Raw genomic sequence first — 21,613 nt, 5'->3', positions numbered from 1 at the left:
GTTTGGTATGAGCAAAAAGGCAAAACTTATAAGAAATATAGCTTGCCACCAGAATTACTTTCATTTCCCCCCAAATCACATTTTATTAGACTTGGCATTGAGCAAAGGACAGTGATTAAATATCTCTGCTAGGAGGAATAGAAGCTGAGAATCACTTTAGGGAGAAAGTCTCCTGATCAACGTGACTGACGGTAAACGCTGAAAGATCAAAATTTTTAATAAACACGTTTTTTTTTTTTTTTTGGCATTTCTATCAGTTGAGATTTGTTTGTCATCTAAATTTTTAATAGAGCCTGCTACACATCAGTGATTTGGGTGATTGATACATGACTCCAGAAATTTATAGAAAGTTTTGGCTGGCTGTCATACTTTCCACTTGAAGATGTTGGAGGCTTTTAAGATTCAGTGAATTATGAAATGTTTAGATAATTCACTTGATTCATGAGTTATTTATGTTCAAAACAAACATATTAATTAAATTAATAATTTAATGGATAATTTGCTTCTATTTTATTATCTGTATTTGATAAGCATGTTTTCCATGGGAAATAGAAGAGAAAAAGAAAATATTTTATATTATAAATATGAACACAAACCACATATACCCAATTCTAGTATGAGAAATCCATGGAATCAAACCTTATTTTCTGACATTCATATAGAGTTACTACCTGTTTAGCACTCCTCCACTTTTCCTGCAGAGGGCAATCCCTTGGCAGTGACTTCTGATTAACTGCTTGAGGTCAGGGAGATGATAATTTACAAAATAATTGCTGACTCTATAAGCTGTTTGCTGTTTCTATGAAACCGGAAAGGTTTTAGGAGCACATAGTTGACTCAGCTGTCTGGAGGACATCTGAATGCCTGTGTTTAAGTGAACAACCACCTCCAAGTAGATTCTTCCTTACTGAAAAATTAAACATAACAATAATGAATCCTGAGCCCACATTGCATCAGCATAATTAGAAAATATATTCAGTTTATATTAGATAGTCTCCTGTTGGGGAAATGTCCTTGTAGAAACTTCTATTACTAGGAAGACAGACCCTCTGAACTCTTAATCCTGTTTATTTATAAAATAGCTTCTGAGAGGAGAGTATGTCTCATCTAACTGAAGTGTAATTGTGCTACACAGCAGTCTCTTTCTAGCAGAGCATGGCTGGAGACGGCATTGAAGAGATTAGACAGGAGCTCTCTGCGGTACCCAGGAGGTGAGACTGATGGTGAGTCATGCCCAGGGCCCCATCCATGGCTCTTTTTACCACACTCTGCTTTCTGGAAGTTCTCCTGTTCCTAGGAGAAAAGGAGCATTCTCTTGTTCTTAGGTTCACAAAGAAATTAATTCCATAAAGGCTCAAGCAATGTAGATTTTTTTATTTTTTCAGTTCTGTATGCAGTTCTAGTCAAGCTAACTTTCTATGAGACTATATGAAGCACAGAGATGAAGGATCTTATCCTGCTATAACTCTTGTTCTTGTCTCTTCTCTCTGTTTCTCTCTATGTAACCCCCTCAGCCCTGGCCTTGGAGGAAGAGATAAATACCCATGACAAGGCAATACAAAAATATGACCTTTATTACTCAGAAAAATTTTTCACAAACTTCAAAATAGCACCTCACTCTTAGGTAAAAAGACGACCAGGACACCAAAAAAGTGTCTAACAGGCTTTTTAATGGCAAAGCGCTACTGGGCGGGGTTCCTGGACTCGAAGGAGGCAGGTCGAGGCAGTCTGTGTTGGGGGTTGCTTTTATATGTTTGCTGCGAGGGATGGTCAGGCTAGATGAATGGGGGTTTGGATAGGTCGTCAGGCCGAGGCGTGGCGGGCTGACAGGTCCTTCTATGTGGCTGGGGAGGGGCGGCTTTAGCTGGCGAAGTGTGCTGTCATTGGTCCCCGGGATCTGGGAGGCTCCTTCCCTTAGGGACTTCCCCCGCTGCCGGTGGGAGGGTGAGGAGGGGCGGCCCATCATGGCCCCTGGGGTCCGGCCTTACACTCACCAGTTTAGCTGCATCATATTCAGTATTTAATTTTCTCAGAGGCAGACCTAACAGGCCCCAATAAAAAGAGTATAAGAATTCATTTTCTCTTTTCTATTTGGCTGGAATCCAAGTATTTTCAATAGGAAAGAAATAGCTGAATTAAAAGAAAATCTTGTTTTAAAAAAAAAGAGATGAAAGGGAATTTTTACATAAGGACAAATAGCAGGGCTTATTGTGGGTCTTCTCAGGATGGAAGCTGAGGTTGTGGTCATATGCTATTCGTATGGTGACACCATCCTCATAAGAGGAGATGAAGCCTAAAAATTCATTTTTCCTTATTCCCTGCAAACAAGAGTCTAGCTGAGCTATTTAAAATTCTAAAAAATGATGCTGGTAAAGTGCTACACTCTATATGCCAGCAAATTTAGAAAACTCAGCAGTGGCCTCAGGACTAGAAAAGGTCAGTTTGCATTCCAGTCCCAAAGAAGGGCAATGTCAAAGAATGTTCAAACTACCACACAATTATGCTCATTTCACATGCTAGCAAGGTAACACTCAAAATCCTTCAAGCTATGCTTCAGCAGTACGTCAACCAAGAACTTCCAGATGTACAAGCTATAGTTAGAAAAGGCAGAGGAACTAGAGATCAAATTGCCAACATCCGTTGGATCATAGAAAAAGCAAGAGAATTCCAGAAAAAACATTTACTTCTGCTTCATTGACTAGCCTTTGATTGTGTGGATCACAACAAAATGTGGAACATTCTTAAAGAGATGGAAATACCAGACTACCTTACATGCCTTCTGAGAAACCTGTATGCAGGTCAAAAAGAAACAGAACAACGGACTGGTTTAAAATTGGGAAAGGTGTATATCAAGGCTGTTTATTGTTACCATGCTTATTTAACTTATTTGCAGAGTACATCATGTGAAGTACCAGGCTGGATGAAACACAAGCTGGAATCAAGATTTCCAGGAGAAATACCAACAATCTCAGATATGCAGATGATACCGTTGTATGAGAGAAGTTCCAAAAATATTTTCTAGTGTATAAATTATAAAAACTCTATTCTGCCTATGCTAGAAATTTTGGAGCTAGAAATTCTAGAAGAAATAATTTCTGATATGTCATTATGTGGAAGAAATATATAATCTTTAAAAAATTGTGAATCAATATGCTGTACAACTGAAACTTAAATAATAGGGTAAATCAAATATATTTCAATTAAAAAAAATCCAAGAAAGTAAGAGAAATAAAAATTATACACTTAGTAAAATTTTCTAAAAAAAGTTATGGCTTAGATATTAAACATTATTTTCCTTGTTGGGGGGGAATTGAATGGTAGACATATAAAAGAAGCAGAGAGGAATCTGGGGTTTCTTTTTTGAAGTCAATCTTTATCATTTTTCCTGAGTCATACACATACATCTTATGGCAAGTTCTGAAAATAAATCAAATCTCACTTTTTGAAGTTAAAACAACTCATGATCATTTGAAGAGGACAATGGTGATGAAAGTTGCAATGTTAATAGTGATGCCAATTAGAGAGGCAGTATTTGTATCAGTTCAGTTCACTTCAGTCATTCAGTCATGTCTGACTCTTTGTGACCCCATGAACCTCAGTACACCAGGCCTCCCTGTCCATCACCAACTCCTGGAGTCCACCCAAATCCATGTCCATTGAGTCGGTGATGCCATCAAACCATCTCATCCTTTGTCGTCCCCTTGTCCTTCTGCCCTCAATCTTTCCCAGCATCAGGGTCTTTTCAAATGAGTCAGCTCTCTGCATCAGGTGGCCAAAGTATTGGAGTTTCAGCTTCAGCATCAGACCTTCCAATGAACACCCAGGACTGATCTCCTTTAGAATGGACTGGTTGGATCTCCTTGCAGTCCAAGGGACTCTCAAGAGTCTTCTCCAACACCACAGTTCAAAAACATCAATTCTTCGGTGCTCAGCTTTCTTTATAATCCAACTCTCACATCCATACATGACCACTGGAAAAACCATAGCCTTGACTAGACGGACCTTTGTTTGCAAAGCAATGTTTCTGCTTTTGAATATGCTGCCTAGGTTGGTCATAACTTTCCTTCCAAGGAGCAAGCCTCTTTTAATTTCATGGCTGCAATCACAATCCACAGTGCTTTTGGAGTCAAGAAATATAAAGTCAGCCACTGTTTCCCCATCTATTTGCCATGAAGTGATGGGACTGGATGCTATGGTCTTAGATTTCTGAATGTTGAGGTTTAAGCCAACTTTTTCACTCTCCTCTTTCACTTTCATCAAGAGGCTTTTTAGTTCTTCTTCACTTTCTGCCATAAAGATGGTGTCATCTGCATATCTGAAGTTATTGATATTTCTCCCAGCAATCTTGATTCCAGCTTGTGATTCCTCCAGCCGAGCATTTCTATTGATGTACTCTTCATATAAGTTTAATAAGCAGGGTGACAATATACAGCCTTGATGTACTCCTTTTCCTATTTGGAACCAGTCTGTTGTTCCATGTCCAGTTCTAACTGTTGTTTCCTGACCTGCATATAAGTTTCTCAAGAGGCAGGTCAGGTGGTCTGGTATTCCCATCTCTTTCAGAATTTTCCACAGTTTATTGTGATCCACACAGTCAAAGGCTTTGGCATAGTCAATAAAGCCAGAAGTAGATGTTTTTCTGTAACTCTGTTGCTTTTTTGATGATCCAGTGGATGTTGGCAATTTGATTTCTGGTTCCTCTGTCTTGTCTAAAACCAGCGTGAACATCTGGAAGTTCACGGTTCACTTATTGCTGCAGCCTGGCTTGGAGAATTTTGAGCATTATTTTACTAGTGTGTGAGATGAGTGCAATTGTGCGGTAGTTTGAGTATTCTTTGGCATTACCTTTCTTTAGGATTGGAATGAAAACTGACATTTCCCAGGCCTGTGGCCACTGATGAGTTTTCCAAATTTGCTGGCATAGTGAGTGCAGCACTTTCACAGCACCATCTTTTAGAATTTGAAATAGCTCAACTGGAATTCCATCCCCTCCACTAGCTTTGTTCATAGTGATGCTTTCTGAGGCCCACTTGACTTCACATTCCAGGATGTCTGCTCTGGGTGAGTGGGAGTGATCACACTCTCGTGGTTATCTGGGTCGTGAAGATTCATTTTGTACAGTTCTTCTGTGTATTCTTGCCACCTCTTCTTAATATCTTCTGCTTCTGTTAGGTCCATACCATTTCTGTCCTTTATTGAGCCCATCTTTGCATGAAATATTCCCTTGGTATCTTTCCAGGAGCCAGTGTGAGGAACTCCGCCCATGGCAAAGGTCATGAGGAAGGAGGCTTCGGCATATGCAAAGGCGTAATCAAGTCTCAGGAAACCCCCTGTTCCCAAGCATCTACCCACAAAACCAGAGTCTACGTACTTTACTGTTTCATGCTCTCACCTACACCTCTGACTTTACGAGGGGCTGTTCCCCACCTGTTCTCTCAGAGAAGGAGTAAACGTGCAGCTCGAAATCAATAAAAATTCCTGGGCGTGACAAGAGTGTTTCAACTTACAAACTCCTCTGAAGGTTATCTAGCCTGCCTGTATAGGTTCGTCAGGCCACATGTAATTGTTTACAGCCTCCCAACCGTGAGAAGCATGAGATGTTCTAGACTTACTAAAGGCAAATTATTTTGGAAAGTTAGAAATCATTAGTATAGTGGGTTGGTTAGGAATTATATTGGTGAAGGGTTTTTCATTTGTTGTGCCAATAATTGCTGCTAATTCTCTGCCCTGGGTGTGACAAGGGTGTCTCAGGTAAAACCTTTCTGCTGACAGACTAGCTTGTGTGACAACCTCTCAACCATAAACAGCACAGAGAGTTTGGAGTATTTTGAAAGTCTTAATTAGCATAGGGCTTTTCTCATTGTTGAGTCAATGATTGCCACCAGGCCTCCATATCCTTAGGCACCTGGGAATATATTAATCAATGTATTTGGAATATAGAAAAGGAAAATAGCAGTTTTTGATGTTAGCAATACTAGACTTTTTGAGTTAATGAATTTTCTCTGTTGATATAGATCACTATACTTTGTTATAAATCAGTGTCCTTGCTATGTAAAAATGTAACTTTATCACTATCTTAAGACTATATAGATCTTAAGGGGAACGTTGGTGAAGGGTTTTCATTTGTTGGGCTGATGTTTGCTGCTAAATCTCCATATTCCCTGCCCTTATAATAAATATAACTAGCATATAGGAGAAGTAAGTATTAACCTTTAAGATTGATCATGTTAACCTTAGGTTAAATAAATTCCTTTCTTGATTGTAACCCTTTACACCCTCACCCTATAGGAATGCAAATTTATCTGCTACCTTCAGAGGGTGGTGCCTGGTTTAAGAATAAACACCCTTGGAAAAAATAAGTTTTTTGGTTATCAGAAAGAGAGGATCATAAAATGTCAGCAGGCCTCATGGCCAGAAGATGATGTAAAACCCCTAAGACCTTTTTTTTATACATTTATGTGAAGCACCTGATTTTGATAAAGGTCAGGACTGCTGACCCCCATGTGACTCTGTATTCATCCCTATGTGTAACAAAAGGTATATAAGCAAACCTAAAAATAAAAAATTCGGATCAGTTTCTGGAAAGACTGATTCCCCCGTGTTGTTTCTTTCTTGCTCCCCATTTTTCTGGCTGAATTCCCATCTGGAATGTGGGTACTCACCAAGCCTGCTAATTTTGCCTGGGCTTCTAAGATCGGACCAGGGAGACCTCAGTGCCTCCTCTTCTTCGGGAGAACGGAAAGACGCCTGTGGCCTATGTAGGTGGTGATTGGTATTCCACGTAAACCAAGTTATTCAGCCTCTTTTTCTCCACTAATTTTTCCTACTATACTATCCGTTTCTAATCTTTCTCTATATCTGTAATTAAATACGTTTTTTCCTAGGACGCTGACTCCATCTCATCTTCGAATCTCCCTGGATCCACCGGGGCTGGACCCCGGCAGTATCTCTAGTTTTCTTGAAGAGATCTCCAGTCTTTCCCATTCTATTGTTTTCCTTAATTTCTTTGCATTGATTGCTGAGGAAGGCTTTCTTATCTCTCCTTGCTATTCTTTGGAACTTTGAGTTCAAATGGGTTACTTTCCTTTTCTCCTTTGCTTTTCACTTCTCTGCTTTTCACAGTTATTTGTGGCTGTGACGACAGTGCACGAGTGCTGCGGCTGCGATGAAGCATGAGCACAGCTGAGAGGAGCTACCCCACGTCCAAGGTAAGGAGCAGTGGATGCGCTTTGCTGGAGCAGCCATGAAGAGATACCTCACATCCAAGGTAAGAGAAACCCAGGTAAGACGGTAGGTGCTGAGAGAGGGCATCAGAGGGCAGACAGACTGAAACCACAATTCCAGACAACTAGCCAATCTGAAAACATGGACTACAGCCTTGTCTAACTTAATGAAACTAAGCCATGCCATGTGGGGCCACCCATGACGGATGGGTCATGGTGGAGAGGTCTGACAGAATGTGGTCCACTGGAGAAGGGAATGGCAAGCCACTGCAGTATTCTTGCCTCGAGAACCCCATGAACAGTATGAAAAGGCAAAAAGATAGGACATTGAGAGATGAACTCCCCAGGTCAGTAGGTGCCCAATATGCTACTGGACATCAGTGGAGAAATAACCCCAGAAAGAATGAAAGGATGGAGCCAAAGCAAAAACAACACCCAGTTGTGAATGGGACTGGTGATAGAAGCAAGATCCGATGCTGTAAAGAGCAATATTTCATAGGAACCTGGAATGTTAGGTCCATGAATCAAGGCAAATTGGAAGTGGTCAAACAGGAGATGGCAAAAGTGAATGTTGACATTCTAGGAATCAATGAACTAAAATGGACTGGGATTTAACTCAGATGACCATTATATCCACTACTGTGGGCAGGAATCCCTTAGAAGAAATGGAGTAGCCATCATAATCAACAAAAGAGTCCAAAATGCAGTACTTGGATGCAATCTCAAAAATGACAGAATGATCTCTGTTCATTTCCAAGGCAAACCATTCAATCTCACGGTAATCCAAGTCTATGCCCCCACCAGTAACGCTGAAGAAGCTGAAGTTGAACAGTTCTATGAAGACCTATAAGACCTTTTAGAACTAACACCCCCAAAAGATGTCCTTTTCATTACAGGGGACTGGAATGCAAAAGTAGAAATTCAGGAAACACTTGGAGTAACAAACAAATTTGGCCTTGAAGCTCAGAATGAAGCAGGGCAAAGACTAACAGAGTTCTGCCAAGAGAACGCACTGGTCATAGCAAACACCCTCTTCCAACAACATAGGAGAAGACTCTACACATGGACATCACCAGATGGTCAACACCAAAAGCAGATTGATTATATTCTTTGCAGCCGAAGATGGAGAAGCTCTATATAGTCAGCAAAAACAAGACGGGGAGCAGACTGTGGCTCAGATCATGAACTTCTTATTGCCAAATTCATACTTAAATTGAAGAAAGTGGGGAAAACCACTAGACCATTCAGGTATGACCTAAATCAAATCCCTTATGACTATATAGTAGTAGTTAGTAATAGTTTGTTGCTCAGTCGTGTCTGACTCTTTGCAACCCCATGGACTGTAGCCTACCAGGCTCCTCCCTCCATGGGATTCTCCAGGCAAGAGTACTGGAGTGGGTTGCCATTTCCTTCTCCAGGGGATCTTCCCGACCCAGGGATCGAGCCCGGGTCTCCCGCATTGCAGGCAAACGCTTTAACCTCTGAGCCACTATACAGTGGAAGTGAGAAATAGATTTAAGGGACTAGATCTGATAGAGTGTCTGATGAACTATGGATGGAGGTTCGTGACATTGTACAGGAGACAGGGAGCACGACCATCCCCAAGAAAAAGAAATGCAAAAACAAACAAAAAAAGCAAAATGGCTCTCTGAGGAGGCCTTACAAATAGCTGTGAAAAGTAGTTGTATGGTTGAGTACAAATACTGTAGACAAACCAGTATTGAAGCTCATCTGGATCCCATATTATCTGTGTTACTCTGAACAATTTACTTAATTGTATATATGTCATAAGATTGTTACAAAGATTAAATGAATTTCAACAAAAATAATTTAGAACAGAACCTGGCACTTTTTAGGACTCAATGTATTAATTAGAATTATATTAGTAATATGTGTCATTATAGAAAATTATTTCTACCTTAGATCAATCCCCTTGGTACAGTTTTGTCTAATCATTCGGTTGCCTCTAATATTCATGTTTCTATGGACACCATTAATGTCTGCCGACTGCACTGTTCATTTGTTTTGTGTTATAAGATTTGCTGCTTCATTCCTGATATTATACTTCCCCCGCAGTACACACATCTATTGTATTCTTGGTAATGTTGATGGCACCATAGATGACAGTCTATGACTACAATAAGCATCAAATTTTAAAACCAAATGTCAAAGTCACATTTTGATGCGGTGAAACATGCAAACGATGGCTCGACGGATCTCCTTTGTCTTGGCGCTATAAATGAGAGGGTTGAGCACAGGAGGCACGAACAGGTAGATGTTGGACAAAAGGACATGTAGGTAGCGTGGGACATGCTTCCCAAAGCGGTGCACCATGGAGACCCCAATCATTGGTACATAAAATGCTAGTACAGCCAAGATATGTGACACACATGTGTTGAGAGCTTTGAGGCGTTCCTCATGGGAGGCAATGGCCATGACTGAGTGCAGAATGAGCACATAGGAGAGGAAGATAAATAACAAGTCCATGCCAAACGTGGACATAAGAACAAAGAATCCATAGATGCTGTTGATAGTGATGTCAGCACAGGCCAGCTTCATCATGTCTGGGTGAAGGCAGTAGGAGTGAGAAAGGACATTAGATCTTCAGATAGGAAGCCTCTTGAAAAGAAAGGGAAGAGGAAAGAGGATGATAAAGCTCCGAGCAGTCACAGCTAAACCCATTCCAGCGATGACTTCGTTAGTGAGCATAGTGGCATAGCGCAAGGGATCACAAATGGCCACATAGCGGTCAAAGCTCATGGCCAGCAGAATGCCTGACTCCATCATGGAGAAGGAATGGATGAGGAACATCTGGATTAGGCAGGCATCAAAATCAATGGTGCGGGCATTGAGGCAGAAGGTTCTGAGAACAGTAGGCAGTGTGGCCACGGACATGGCCACGTCGCTGAAAGACAGCATGGACAGGAAGTAGCACATGGGCTGATGCAGGCTGGGCTCCGCTCTCACAGCCTGCAGGATCACTGTGTTGCCCCCGAGAGCCACAGCATACATCACACAGAGGGGTCCTGCTAGCCAGAACTGAGAGCTCTCCAGGCCAGGGATACCAGTCAGAAGGAAAAAGGCAGGGTGAGTGATATTGAACAACCCCATGGCAGGAGGAAACCAGAGAGCTTTTCAGGGGTAGACCTTCTGATTTAGTGATTTCTGAGAGCTGCACTTACTGGAAGGGAAGGAACCAGGGAGTAAAAGACAGAGCAGATGGTGTCTACACAGTTTAAACTGATGCATTCATGAAATCACTTGTTTTGAGAAAATACAGGCAAACTTCTTTTCTTCATACTTTATGATCATCAAGTCATAGGCTAAGCTACTGTTTCTCTCTGTTTTATGGAATAAGGAAGATATTGACAAATGTTTAAATGTATCAATTAGTTTGCTATCTTTAAATCAAACCTATATAGTTTTATCCACAATTTTCATGTGCTTTAAAAGAATCGTTGAATGAAATTATGTTAACCAGAATTCATAGATATTATAAAAGAACAGTGAGGGTTTGATTTATCAGTAGCTTTTTGAAGTATTTACATTGTCCCTTGAAAATTTTATTTAATTCAGACATGTCACTGAGTAATGAAAGCACTCCCCAGAGATACTTTGAACTATAAAGTATGTTTGCTGAGAAAGGGGAAGAGGCAGTGGGACCTGGATGAAAAGGATTGCCTCTTTACAGGAGGCAGAATTGCTGCAAAAGATCAACAAAGTAACCGTTTGTTTGTGCAAAGGCACCATGCAGTTCTGGTTTTTGGAAAAATAATGAATTCTTCCCTAAATCTGCTACAGGTATGGTGTCATTCAGTCTTTGCGAAAGCATTGTTCCAAACAGAAATTTTCCACACTCTTGGTCATATATGCTCTTAAAATATGCTTATTCTCATAGACACATTCCTGTACTTTCAAAACAGTCTCATAGTGGATCCCCTTCATACTCAATAAAAACATTCATACCTCTCTTTCTCTCACCAACTTACTCTTCTTATACTAATATATGTTTAATACTCCCTCTTGATCTTTATAATTTTTAATGCACATACCCTCTCAGGCTCATTGCTTCAGTCCATGTTGACATACATGCAGTATTAATACCTGAATAAACATTCAGGTGTATTTGTAGATTTGTATACTCATACAACAAATGTTTTGACCTACCTGCTCATTTACTCCTTCTTACCCACTGATGTTCATCCCCTAATCCACCTAGGCTCTCTTTTTACTCTCAGGCATTGCATTTACTCACAATTTTTCTTACAGTAGCATTTATGTATTACTTACCCAATTCCTAGAGACTAACCCACAACTACTTCTCTGTAACAGTAATTATTTTTTTATTTATCTTTATTCTCATGTTTTCAAAACTCTTCCAGGTTCATTATTTCATGATGGATGAAGAAAGAAAGTTAGAAGCCTTTTCACCTGGTGGGCATGTTTCAGGCTTCTAAGGCGTCCTTCTTTGGGGGAGGAGCTCCAGAAATACCTGCTACTATTTTCCCTTTACCTTCCTCTCTAGCCTCTAGCAAAACAAGGCCAGAAAGTAATGGCAGTGTCCTTTCTGATGAGAATGGAGGAAAAAGGGAGCCCTGGGTACCAGAAATTAAACGATGCTTACTCCTTGGAAGAAAAGTTATGAGCAACCTAGATAGTATATTCAAAAACAGAGACATTACTTTGCCGACTAAGGTCCGTCTAGTCAAGGCTATGGTTTTTCCTGTGGTCATGTATGGATGTGAGAGTTGGACTGTGAAGAAGGCTGGGCGCCAAAGAATTGATGCTTTTGAGCTGTGGTGTTGGAGAAGACTCTTGAGGGTCCCTTCGACTGCAAGGAGATCCAACCAGTCCATTCTGAAGGAGATCAACCCTGGGATTTCTTTGGAAGGAATGATGCTAAAGCTGAAACTCCAGTACTTTGGCCACCTCATGTGAAGAGTTGACTCATTGGAAAAGACTCTGATGCTGGGAGGGATTGGGGGCAGGAGGAGAAGGGGACGACCGAGGATGAGATGGCTGGATGGCATCACGGACTCAATGGATGTGAGTCTGAGTGAACTCCGGGAGATGGTGATGGACAGGGAGGCCTGGCGTGCTGTGATTCATGGGGTCACAAAGAGTCGGACACGACTGAGTGACTGAACTGAACTGAGCTGAACTGAACGTACCTGAAAGTCACAGAGATGCTGGGATAGTTTGTAATGCAGTATTAACACCTTGGGAAAAACTCCTGAATTTTCTCTGGCAGGCTAGAACTCAGACCTTCCTGTGGTTCCCAGAATGTTAGGGGCCACTTTTCTATGTGGTTGGTTATATCCCTCTGGTCTTAGGGATCAGTCCATGCATGCTCATCTCCCCTTCAGAACTGTGATTCCTTTGGATATGGAAATGATTAAATTTCTCCATATCTTTTTTCTGTCCTATGACTAAAATTCTCATGCTTCCTATGCAGCCTTATAGAAGGTAATCAGAAAAAAAGTCAAGAACTGAGCTAATGTAAAGAAAGAAAAGGAGAAGAAAACAGGCTTATTTTGTGCAGGGCAGAGACAAAGCCATTCTGGGTCTGGCTATCCTAGCTCTACTGTTTATGGGAAAAACGCTTCCTGACTGTCCCACGATCCCATTGTTTACTATATCCAGCAGCCACTGAATTTGTGGGTGGTGTAGATGCAGGCAAAGACAAAAAATGTAGTGAGAGAAAAACCAGTGTTTATGGAGCATATGCTATGTGCCAGATACTCTGCAAGGAAATTTACAGCTATTTACTCATTAATTCTTGGCAGAAGTGGAAATTAAGGCTCACTGATGATGATGGACAGGGAAGCCTGATGTGTTAGTCCATGGGGTCTCAAAGGATTGGACATGACTGAGTGACTGAACTGACTGACTGAAGGTTCAATGAGGTGAGCTTGCCTCACAGAGTATGCAAGTAGCTGATAAAACCTCAAGTAAAGATATGTAAGACTCTAATATTGTACTCTGCATATAAGTTAAAAAGCAGGGTGACAATATACAGCTATGACGTACTCCTTGATGTACTTGTGTATATTGTCACCCTGCTTATTTCACTTGTGTGAGAAATACCAGGCTGGATGAAGCACAAGCTGGAATCAAGATTGGCAAGAGAAATATCAATAACCTCAGATGTGCAGATGACACCACCCTTATGGCAGAAAGTGAAGAGGAACTAAAAAGCCTCTTGATGAAAGTCAAACAGGAGAGTGAAAAAGTTGGCTTAAAGCTCAACATTCAGAAAACGAAGATCATGGCATCCAGTCCCATCACTTGATGGGAAATAGATGGGGAAACAGTGGAAACAGTGTCAGACTTTATTTTTGGGGGCTCCAAAATCGCTGCAGATGGTGACTGCAGCCATGGAATTAAAAAAATGCTTACTCCTTGGAAGAAAAGCTATGACCAACCTAGACAGCATATTAAAAAGCAGAGACATTACTTTGCAGACAAAAGTCAGTCTAGTCAAAGCTGTGGTTTTCTAAGCAGTCATGTTTTGATGTGAGAAAGTGACAGCGAAAGTCGCTCAGTCATGACTGACTCTTTGCGTCCCCATGGACTATACAGTCCATGGAATTCTCCAGGCCAGAATACTGGAGTGAGTAGCCTTTCCCTCTCCTGGGGATCTTCCCAAGCCAGGGATTGAACCCAGGTCTCCCACATTGCAGGCAGTTTCTTTACCAGCTGAGCCACAAAGAAAGTCCAAGAATACTGGAGTGGACTATAAAGAAACTGAGCACTGGAGAATTGATGTTTTTGAACTGTGATGTTGGAGAAGACTCTTGAGAGTCCCTTTGACTGCAAGGAGATCAAATCAGTCAGTCCTAAAGGAAATCAGCCGTGAATATTCATTGGAAGGACTGAAGCTGAAGCTGAAACTCCAATACTTTGGTCACCTGATGTGAAGAATTGACTCACTGGGAAAGACCCAGACCCTGATACTGGGAAAGATTGAAGGCAGGAGGAGACAGAAGAGGATGCGGTGGTTGGATGGCATCACCGACTCGATGGACATGAGTTTGAGCAAGCTCTGGGAGTTGGTGATAAACAGGGAAGCCTGGCATACTGCAGTCCATGGGGTCCCAAAAGTCAGACATGATTGAGTGACTGAATTGAACCGAATATTGCACTGATGCCTTTGAGGCATTATGAAGTGTTGGGGAGGACACTGGAAAAGAAAAAGGAGGTACATATTTCTGGGTGGAGATTTCTCAGATACCCTTGAAGAGAGAGTTTCAAAAGGCAGATTCACGTGAGACAATTCACGTGAGATTCACAGTGATACAAAAAAACAAAAACAAACACACCCTGTATTCAATGCTGGACTCTATTTCTTCTGCTGTTGGAACCCAGAACCTTTTCTTCAACTGAAGATTTATAGGAACCAGAGTGGTTTAGGGAAACAGGTCTTGGGCTGAGCATCAGGAGTCCTGTGATTTTACCGTGCTCTGGCATGCTCTGGCTGTGTGAGCCCTCTCCAGACCTCTGTGTTTTCTTCTTTATATCAATTTTTGTGGACATTTTATAGTATCCTTTATGGCTCTGTTGTTCTGATGGGATTGGAGAGTTATTTAGAGAGTCTTGTAAAGACCACAATTTTTCATCTATGTGATGGATAATAACAAGTTAGAAATGCTTGTCTGTTCATGGCTCATCAAAAGTTTACCATTAACTGATTTTTCTTACTCCTTAATCTCCTTGGTGATTTTACATATTGTGTCTCAGAATTCATATGATGAAAGCAAAGTTAGACCATGTGTGCTGGCTCAGCCGTTATCTGAGTTGTAGAATTGATAGTGATCACTTTGCTCCTGTTTTTCTGAACCTTTCTTGTGCCCTGAGTCCTGCTTTCCTTCCTCAACTTGCAACAATGTTAGTGAATCATGCAAATATTAATCCCAAGGAAGCTGCCTCTGGAAAGTGACAATCTGGAGAACTACAGTGAATCACCCAGAGTTACACAATCAGTTAGAGGCAGTGCCAGGACAAGAACCTCAAGTCCAGGGGCATTTCCACCTGCTTTGCTCACCCAGCTAAGATGCTACATCTGATAAGCTCCCCTCAGTCTCTCCCTCTTCTCCTTACCCTATCCCTTTCCCAGTTAACCCTTACTTGGGGCAAGGTTAAACCATTTCAGGACAGTCAGCTAGCTCACCCCTTTGTTGTTGTGTTAGTCGCTCAGTCCTGTCTGACTCTTTGCAACCCCATGGACTTGTAGCCCACCAGGCTCCTCTGTTTATGGGATTCTTTAGGCAAGAATACTGGAGTAGGTAGCCATTCCCTTCTTCAGGGCATTTTTCTGACCCAGAGATTGAACCTGGGTCTCCCCCCTATTTGGATTCAGAACTCACCAGAAGACAGGCAGATGAGAGACACCCACAGAACAACATATTCTTCTATCTCCTATAAAGTGCATTCATGCTTGCCTCTTTTATATCTCATTCTAAGCCCCGAGAGAGCAGTGATGCTGACTTTTTGTCTGAAAACTCATCAAGAAGGTTTTATTCTCTTGAGGTCTTTAATGACTACTGAGAATAAAGCATACACTCTTTTAGCTGAAAAATAACTCAACAATCTGCCGGACTGATTCTTACCCAATCCAAGACACCATCTGCTGAAGGCTGGATAGGCATGTAAGATAGGAGCTCATTACCCTCTAAAAAATTCCAGAATTATGTGATATGCTGACCAAGCCCAAGAAAGAAGGTATAATAAAAAATGATTAAGATCACTTTTCTTTTCCTCTTAAATATATTGAAAATGCTAGTTCTTCCTTTATTCCTAGATGAAAAACAAGTTCCTTAATGTTTCTGGTCACATTCAGATGATAAAATTTCCTCTAGTGAGTATCTGGACAACCCAGACTCATGTATAGCTTCCCTATAGCTCAGATGGTAAAGAATCTGCCTGCAATGTGGGAGACTGGGGTTCAGTGCCTGGGTGGGGAAGAGCCCCTGAAGAAGAGAATGGTTACCTATCTAGTATTCTTGCCTGGAAAAGTTCATGGACAGAGGAGCTTAGTGGGCTACAGTCTATGGGGTCACAAAGAGTCAGAGACCTCTAAGCGAATAACAGACTCATGTAGTAGTTGAATCTTCGAGTGTTCAGAATTACAGTCTTTTATTTTTCTGCTATCTTTCCCTTGCTAACAATGGTACCTGACTTCTCACCCAGGAAGGAGCCAGAAGGGAAATGGCAAGATTCATAATTCATTATGATTCAGTTAGCTGATATCATGTTTCCTAGGTTTGTTAAATACTTAAAATAATACTTAAAGCTGATTCTTTCATTGGGTGCTTTCATTAATTATTTAAAGAAATTTCTCTCCATCTTTTACCTCTCCATTTGACTTTGATCTTGAAGTGATAGCAGTAAGCAGTCTTGAATCTTTGTTCCCTGCCTAGAAATTGGACCTGGGTGGCCTGGATGAAAACCAGGAATCCTAGCTGCTAGTCCACCAGCAGCTGAAGACTAGAAACACAGTTTCCCTGGCTCTTGCTTCTTGTGAGAAATGAATTTCTCAAGGAAGCAAAAACTGCAAAAATAAGTACAACATTTATTATCAGAGATAAAGCATAACATGTGGGAGAGCACACAGAGACATAGTTTGCTTATTTAAGACAAAATCAAGCCAAAAATACACACCGAGAGAGAAAGGATGTGAGTGTCCTCCATAATGAGGAGGTGATTTAAATCACTTACACAGGGTAATTCTCCCAAGTCTTTGTTTAAAAATGAAAATGTTAATCGCTCAGTCATGTCCGACTCTCTGAGACCCCATGAACTGTAGTCTACCAGGCTCCTCTGTCCATGGAATTCCCCAGGCATGAAGAATTTTCAAGAATGCTGGAATGGGTAGCCATTCCATTCTCCAGGGGATCTTCCTGACCCAGGGATTGGACCTGGGTCTCCCGCACTGCAGGCAGATTTTTTTTTTTTTTTTTTTTTAATCACTTGAGCCACCAGGGAAGTCCAGTCTTAGTCTATCTTTGCCCAATTATCTTGTTTTCTTTTTCACAACTGTCTTGCCCTAGGACCCTCCCCAATATGCTTGTGCAACTTTTTCCTAAGATGGATTCTACCACACAGACCTGTGGGAGTCTTGGTATCACGTATCATGGGGCAGCAACCCCTCCTTTCTGTACCCGTGTTTGCTGTCAGGGAAGTTTCCTTGATCTCAGGAAACTTCTGCATGTTATCTCTTCACTCCAACAAAGCTGAGCTTTTGCCACTAGCTTTGTCCTTGGAATCTCTGACGGAAACAAAGCTTCAATTGTACTCCAATTGACAAACACCAATTGTCCAGGCCAGGGGTCCATCTATTTCCTACATCAATTTTAACTAATACATTTTTATGTGATTGCTTTTAACTCCGTCCACAACCCAGATCCCCTTTACGTTCTTCCAGTCAGGATCTACAACCACACCATGCCTGCTCTCTCTAACATGTAGCCACCCAGGAAATGGGCAGCCTTCCTGTGTGAAGCAAATGTCCTACCTCAAAACTACAATAGTCTCCTACTCAGTCCTGCTATCAGAGCAGCAAGGTAACTTTCATTGCTCCATTTAAATTTCCAGGGGTAATAAGGAACTGGTCTGCTGTGTCTCCTTCTCCCCACAGCTCAGGGGACCTATAATTTCTGAGTAGAAACCTTGTGGAAACTCTCCTTTCATTCAGGTACAGTGGGATGCACCTCTGTATTCCTTCCTCTTGTATGAGGGGTGGGGGACGGGAGATTTAGCTCTTTCCAATGAGTCTCTTCAGAAACCTTTATTTAAATCATCTAATTTATAACTCTTTTAAATCTCTGATTAGAGCAGAGTTTCTTAACCTCAGCAGTGCTAACAGCTGAATACAAATGTGCTGATCTGAGTTCTGAATAAGTAAGGCATCACCAAACAAAATAGTGATAGTAATTTCTTTCAGTGTTCGAAAGTACTCGCTTTCCAGCTCTTGCTTGGTTAGGGACCTATGGGGCATGTGCAGGTGTGTACACACATAGCCTGTTTGTAGTGACCATAGATTATAGAGACATTTGTTGAGGAGGTTGAAAATGATAAGCCCTTATATTCTTAATAGAGAAAAAAATAATCCATTATATATGAGTATGTACGTAAATTTGTATATGTATTGCTTTGTTTTAATTTTGCTGATGTTTAGTCAGTCGTGTCTGACTCTTATGACTCCATGGACTATATAGCCCACCAGGCTTCTCTGTCCATGGGATTTCCCAGGCAAGAATACTGGAGCGGGTTGCCATTTCATTCACTAATGTATATGTAATATTTCTGACTAATAAATGTTGACCAATTTCCTAATTAACAGACTTGTGAGGAGAAAGAAGTGTATTTTCTGAGATAAGCTGTATTTGTTTAAGCTATTAAAATAAGTTTTTACAAAAGCTATTGATATCTAAATAAATTATAGACTATAAACTTGTTGATGATATTTATTGGAAATTGGAAGACACTTATTCCTTGGAAGAAAAGCTGTGACAAACCTAGAGAGCCTATTAAAAAGCAGAGACATTGCTTTGCTGACAAAGGCCCATGTAGTCAGAGCTACGTTTTTCCCACTGGTTACGTACAGATGGGAGAGTTGGACAATAAAGAAGGCTGTGTACTCAAGAATTGATACTTTTGAGCTGTAACGCTGGAGAATACTCTTGAGAGTGCCTTGGACAGCAAGAACATCAAACCAGTCAGTCCTAAAAGAAATCAACCCTGAATATCCATTGGAGGGACTGATGCTGAAGGGGAAGCTCTGATAGTCTGGCCACCTGACGCGAAGAACCGACTCATTGGAAAAGACCCTGATGCTGTGAGAGACAGAGGGCAGGAGGAGAAGGGGATGACAGAAGATGAGATGGTTGGATGGCATAACCCACTGAAAGGACACAAGTTTGAGCAAACTCTAGCAGCATGCCAGGGAGACCTTGGGGTTACGAAAAGCAGGACATGACTTAGTAACTGAACAATGAACAGCAAATCTTTTTCTAGAGTTCACATTTAAGCAATATCATATGATATTTATCTTTCCCAGTCTGGCATACCTTAAGAAATTGTAATGTTAATAGTGGTGTCAGTTAGAGAGGCAGTATTTGCAGTAGTTGGGTACAAACATTGGAAACAGACTAGTATTGAATCTCACTTGGATCATTATGTGAGTTACTTTGAACAGTTTATTCCATTCTCTATACTTCATAAGATTGTTAGAAAGATTAAATGAATTAATGCAAAAATAATTTAGAACTGAATCTGGCACTTTTAGGAAACAGATACTACAATTATTATTATATTAGTAATAGTTATTATTATAGAAAATGATTCCTAGCTTAATCTTCCTCTGCAAAGTTTTGTCTAATCACTCAATTGACTCTCATAGTTATCTTCCTATGAATGAAATTGATTTCTGTTAGATGTTTTGTTGCGCATTTGTTCTGTCCTATAAGTTTTGAATCTCCTTTCCTGATCTTTTACTCACCCCACCCCCCAGTATATCTACCTTTGTAATGATAATTATGATATCTAGGATAACAACATCAACAATGACGATAATAATGACACTGCGGATGATAGTCTAGGACTAGTGATCATTATATTTTAAAGCCAAACGTGGAAGTCACATTTTGATGTGGTGGAACATGTGAACAATGGCTCGACGGATCTCCTTTGTCTTGGCGCTATAAATGAGAGGGTTGAGCACAGGAGGCACGAACAGGTAGATGTTGGACAAAAGGACATGTATGTAGCGTGGGACATTTTTCCCAAAGCGGTGCACCATGGAGACCCCAATCATTGGTACATAAAATGCTAGTACAGCCAAGATATGTGACACACATGTGTTGAGAGCTTTGAGGCGTTCCTCACGGGAGGCAATGGCCATGACTGAGTGCAGAATGAGCACATAGGAGAGGAAGATAAATAACAAGTCCATGCCAAATGTCGATATAAGAACAAAGAGTCCATAGACGATATTGATTGTGATGTCAGCACAGGCCAGCTTCATCATGTCTGGGTGAAGGCAGTAGGAGTGGGAAAGGACATTGGATCTGCAGATAGGCAGCCTCTGGATGAGGAAGGGAAGAGGAAAGAGGGTGATGAAGCTCCGAGAAGCCACTGCTAAACCCATTCCAGCGATGACTTCATTAGTGAGCACAGTGGCATAGCGCAAGGGATCACAAATGGCCACATAGCGGTCAAAGCTCATGGCCAGCAGAATGCCTGACTCCATCATGGAGAAGGAATGGATGAGGAACATCTGGATTAGGCAGGCATCAAAATCAATGGTGCGGGCATTGAGGCAGAAGGTTCTGAGAACAGTAGGCAGTGTGGCCACGGACATGGCCACGTCACTGAAAGACAGCATAGACAGGAAGTAGCACATGGGCTGATGCAGGCTGGGCTCCGCTCTCACAGCCTGCAGGATCACTGTGTTGCCCCCGAGAGCCACAGCATACATCACACAGAGGGGTCCTGCTAGCCAGAACTGAGAGCTCTCCAGGCCAGGGATACCAGTCAGAAGGAAAAAGGCAGGGTGAGTGATATTGAACAACCCCATGGCAGGAGGAAACCAGAGAGCTTTTCAGGGGTAGACCTTCTGATTTAGTGATTTCTGAGAGCTGCACTTACTGGAAGGGAAGGAACCAGGGAGTAAAAGACAGAGCAGATGGTGTCTACACAGTTTAAACTGATGCATTCATGAAATCACTTGTTTTGAGAAAATACAGGCAAACTTCTTATCATCATACTTTATGATCATCAAGTCATAAGCTGGGCTACAAATTCCCTCTGTTTTATGAAAGAAGGACAATATTGACAAATGCTTAGATGTGTCAATTAGTTACAAAGAAAATGTTCACCCTATGGTATCTACAATTTTAATCACATCTTTGAATGGGAATAGGTTAATTAAACTTCATAGAGAACTATTACAAAGGACATTGGGAGTATGACTCATCAGTAATTATACAAGTATTTAAATTTTTCCTTCACAGTGTTGTTTGATTCAGACATGTCACTAATTAATGATAGCGCACCCCAGAGCTAGTCTGAATTATGATATATGTTTGGTTAGCGAGGAGAAGGGCCAGTGAGACTTCGATGAAGTTGACTGCCAGTAGATATCAGCTTTTTACTAGCAGAGTTGCTGCAAAAAAGCAACAAAGAAACCTTTTATTTGTGCAAAGATGTGAAGTTGTTCCTGTCTGGGGAAAATTTATGAATTCTCCTCTAAATCTGGTATAGGTATACTAACATTCAGGTTGTCTAAAGACCGTAGTTTTTTCTTTATTTTTTAATTGAAGTATAGCTGATGTAAGGACCATGGTTTTAAATCTATGTCATGGTCATCCATGTTCAGATATGCTCATCTA

The 21,613-nt window shown here is 41.2% G+C and overlaps 2 protein-coding genes across 2 annotated transcripts; both read right to left on the bottom strand.

Moving 5' to 3' along the window:
• LOC102172828 (olfactory receptor 51I2-like) lies at window positions 9,396-10,334 on the bottom strand. Its single transcript, XM_013969699.2, is given in 1 exon segment — window positions 9,396-10,334. A coding segment is annotated over 1 exon segment (939 nt).
• On the bottom strand, window positions 19,845-20,868 carry LOC102173106 (olfactory receptor 51I2). Its single transcript, XM_005689808.2, has one exon. It carries the CDS (start codon window positions 20,797-20,799, stop codon window positions 19,861-19,863), a length of 939 nt encoding a protein of 312 aa, XP_005689865.2. The 5' UTR covers window positions 20,800-20,868; the 3' UTR covers window positions 19,845-19,860.

This window comes from Capra hircus, chromosome 15 (assembly GCF_001704415.2).
Source record: "Capra hircus breed San Clemente chromosome 15, ASM170441v1, whole genome shotgun sequence".
Classification (NCBI taxonomy): domain Eukaryota; kingdom Metazoa; phylum Chordata; class Mammalia; order Artiodactyla; family Bovidae; genus Capra; species Capra hircus.
This window is presented reverse-complemented; position numbering and strand designations above follow the sequence as displayed.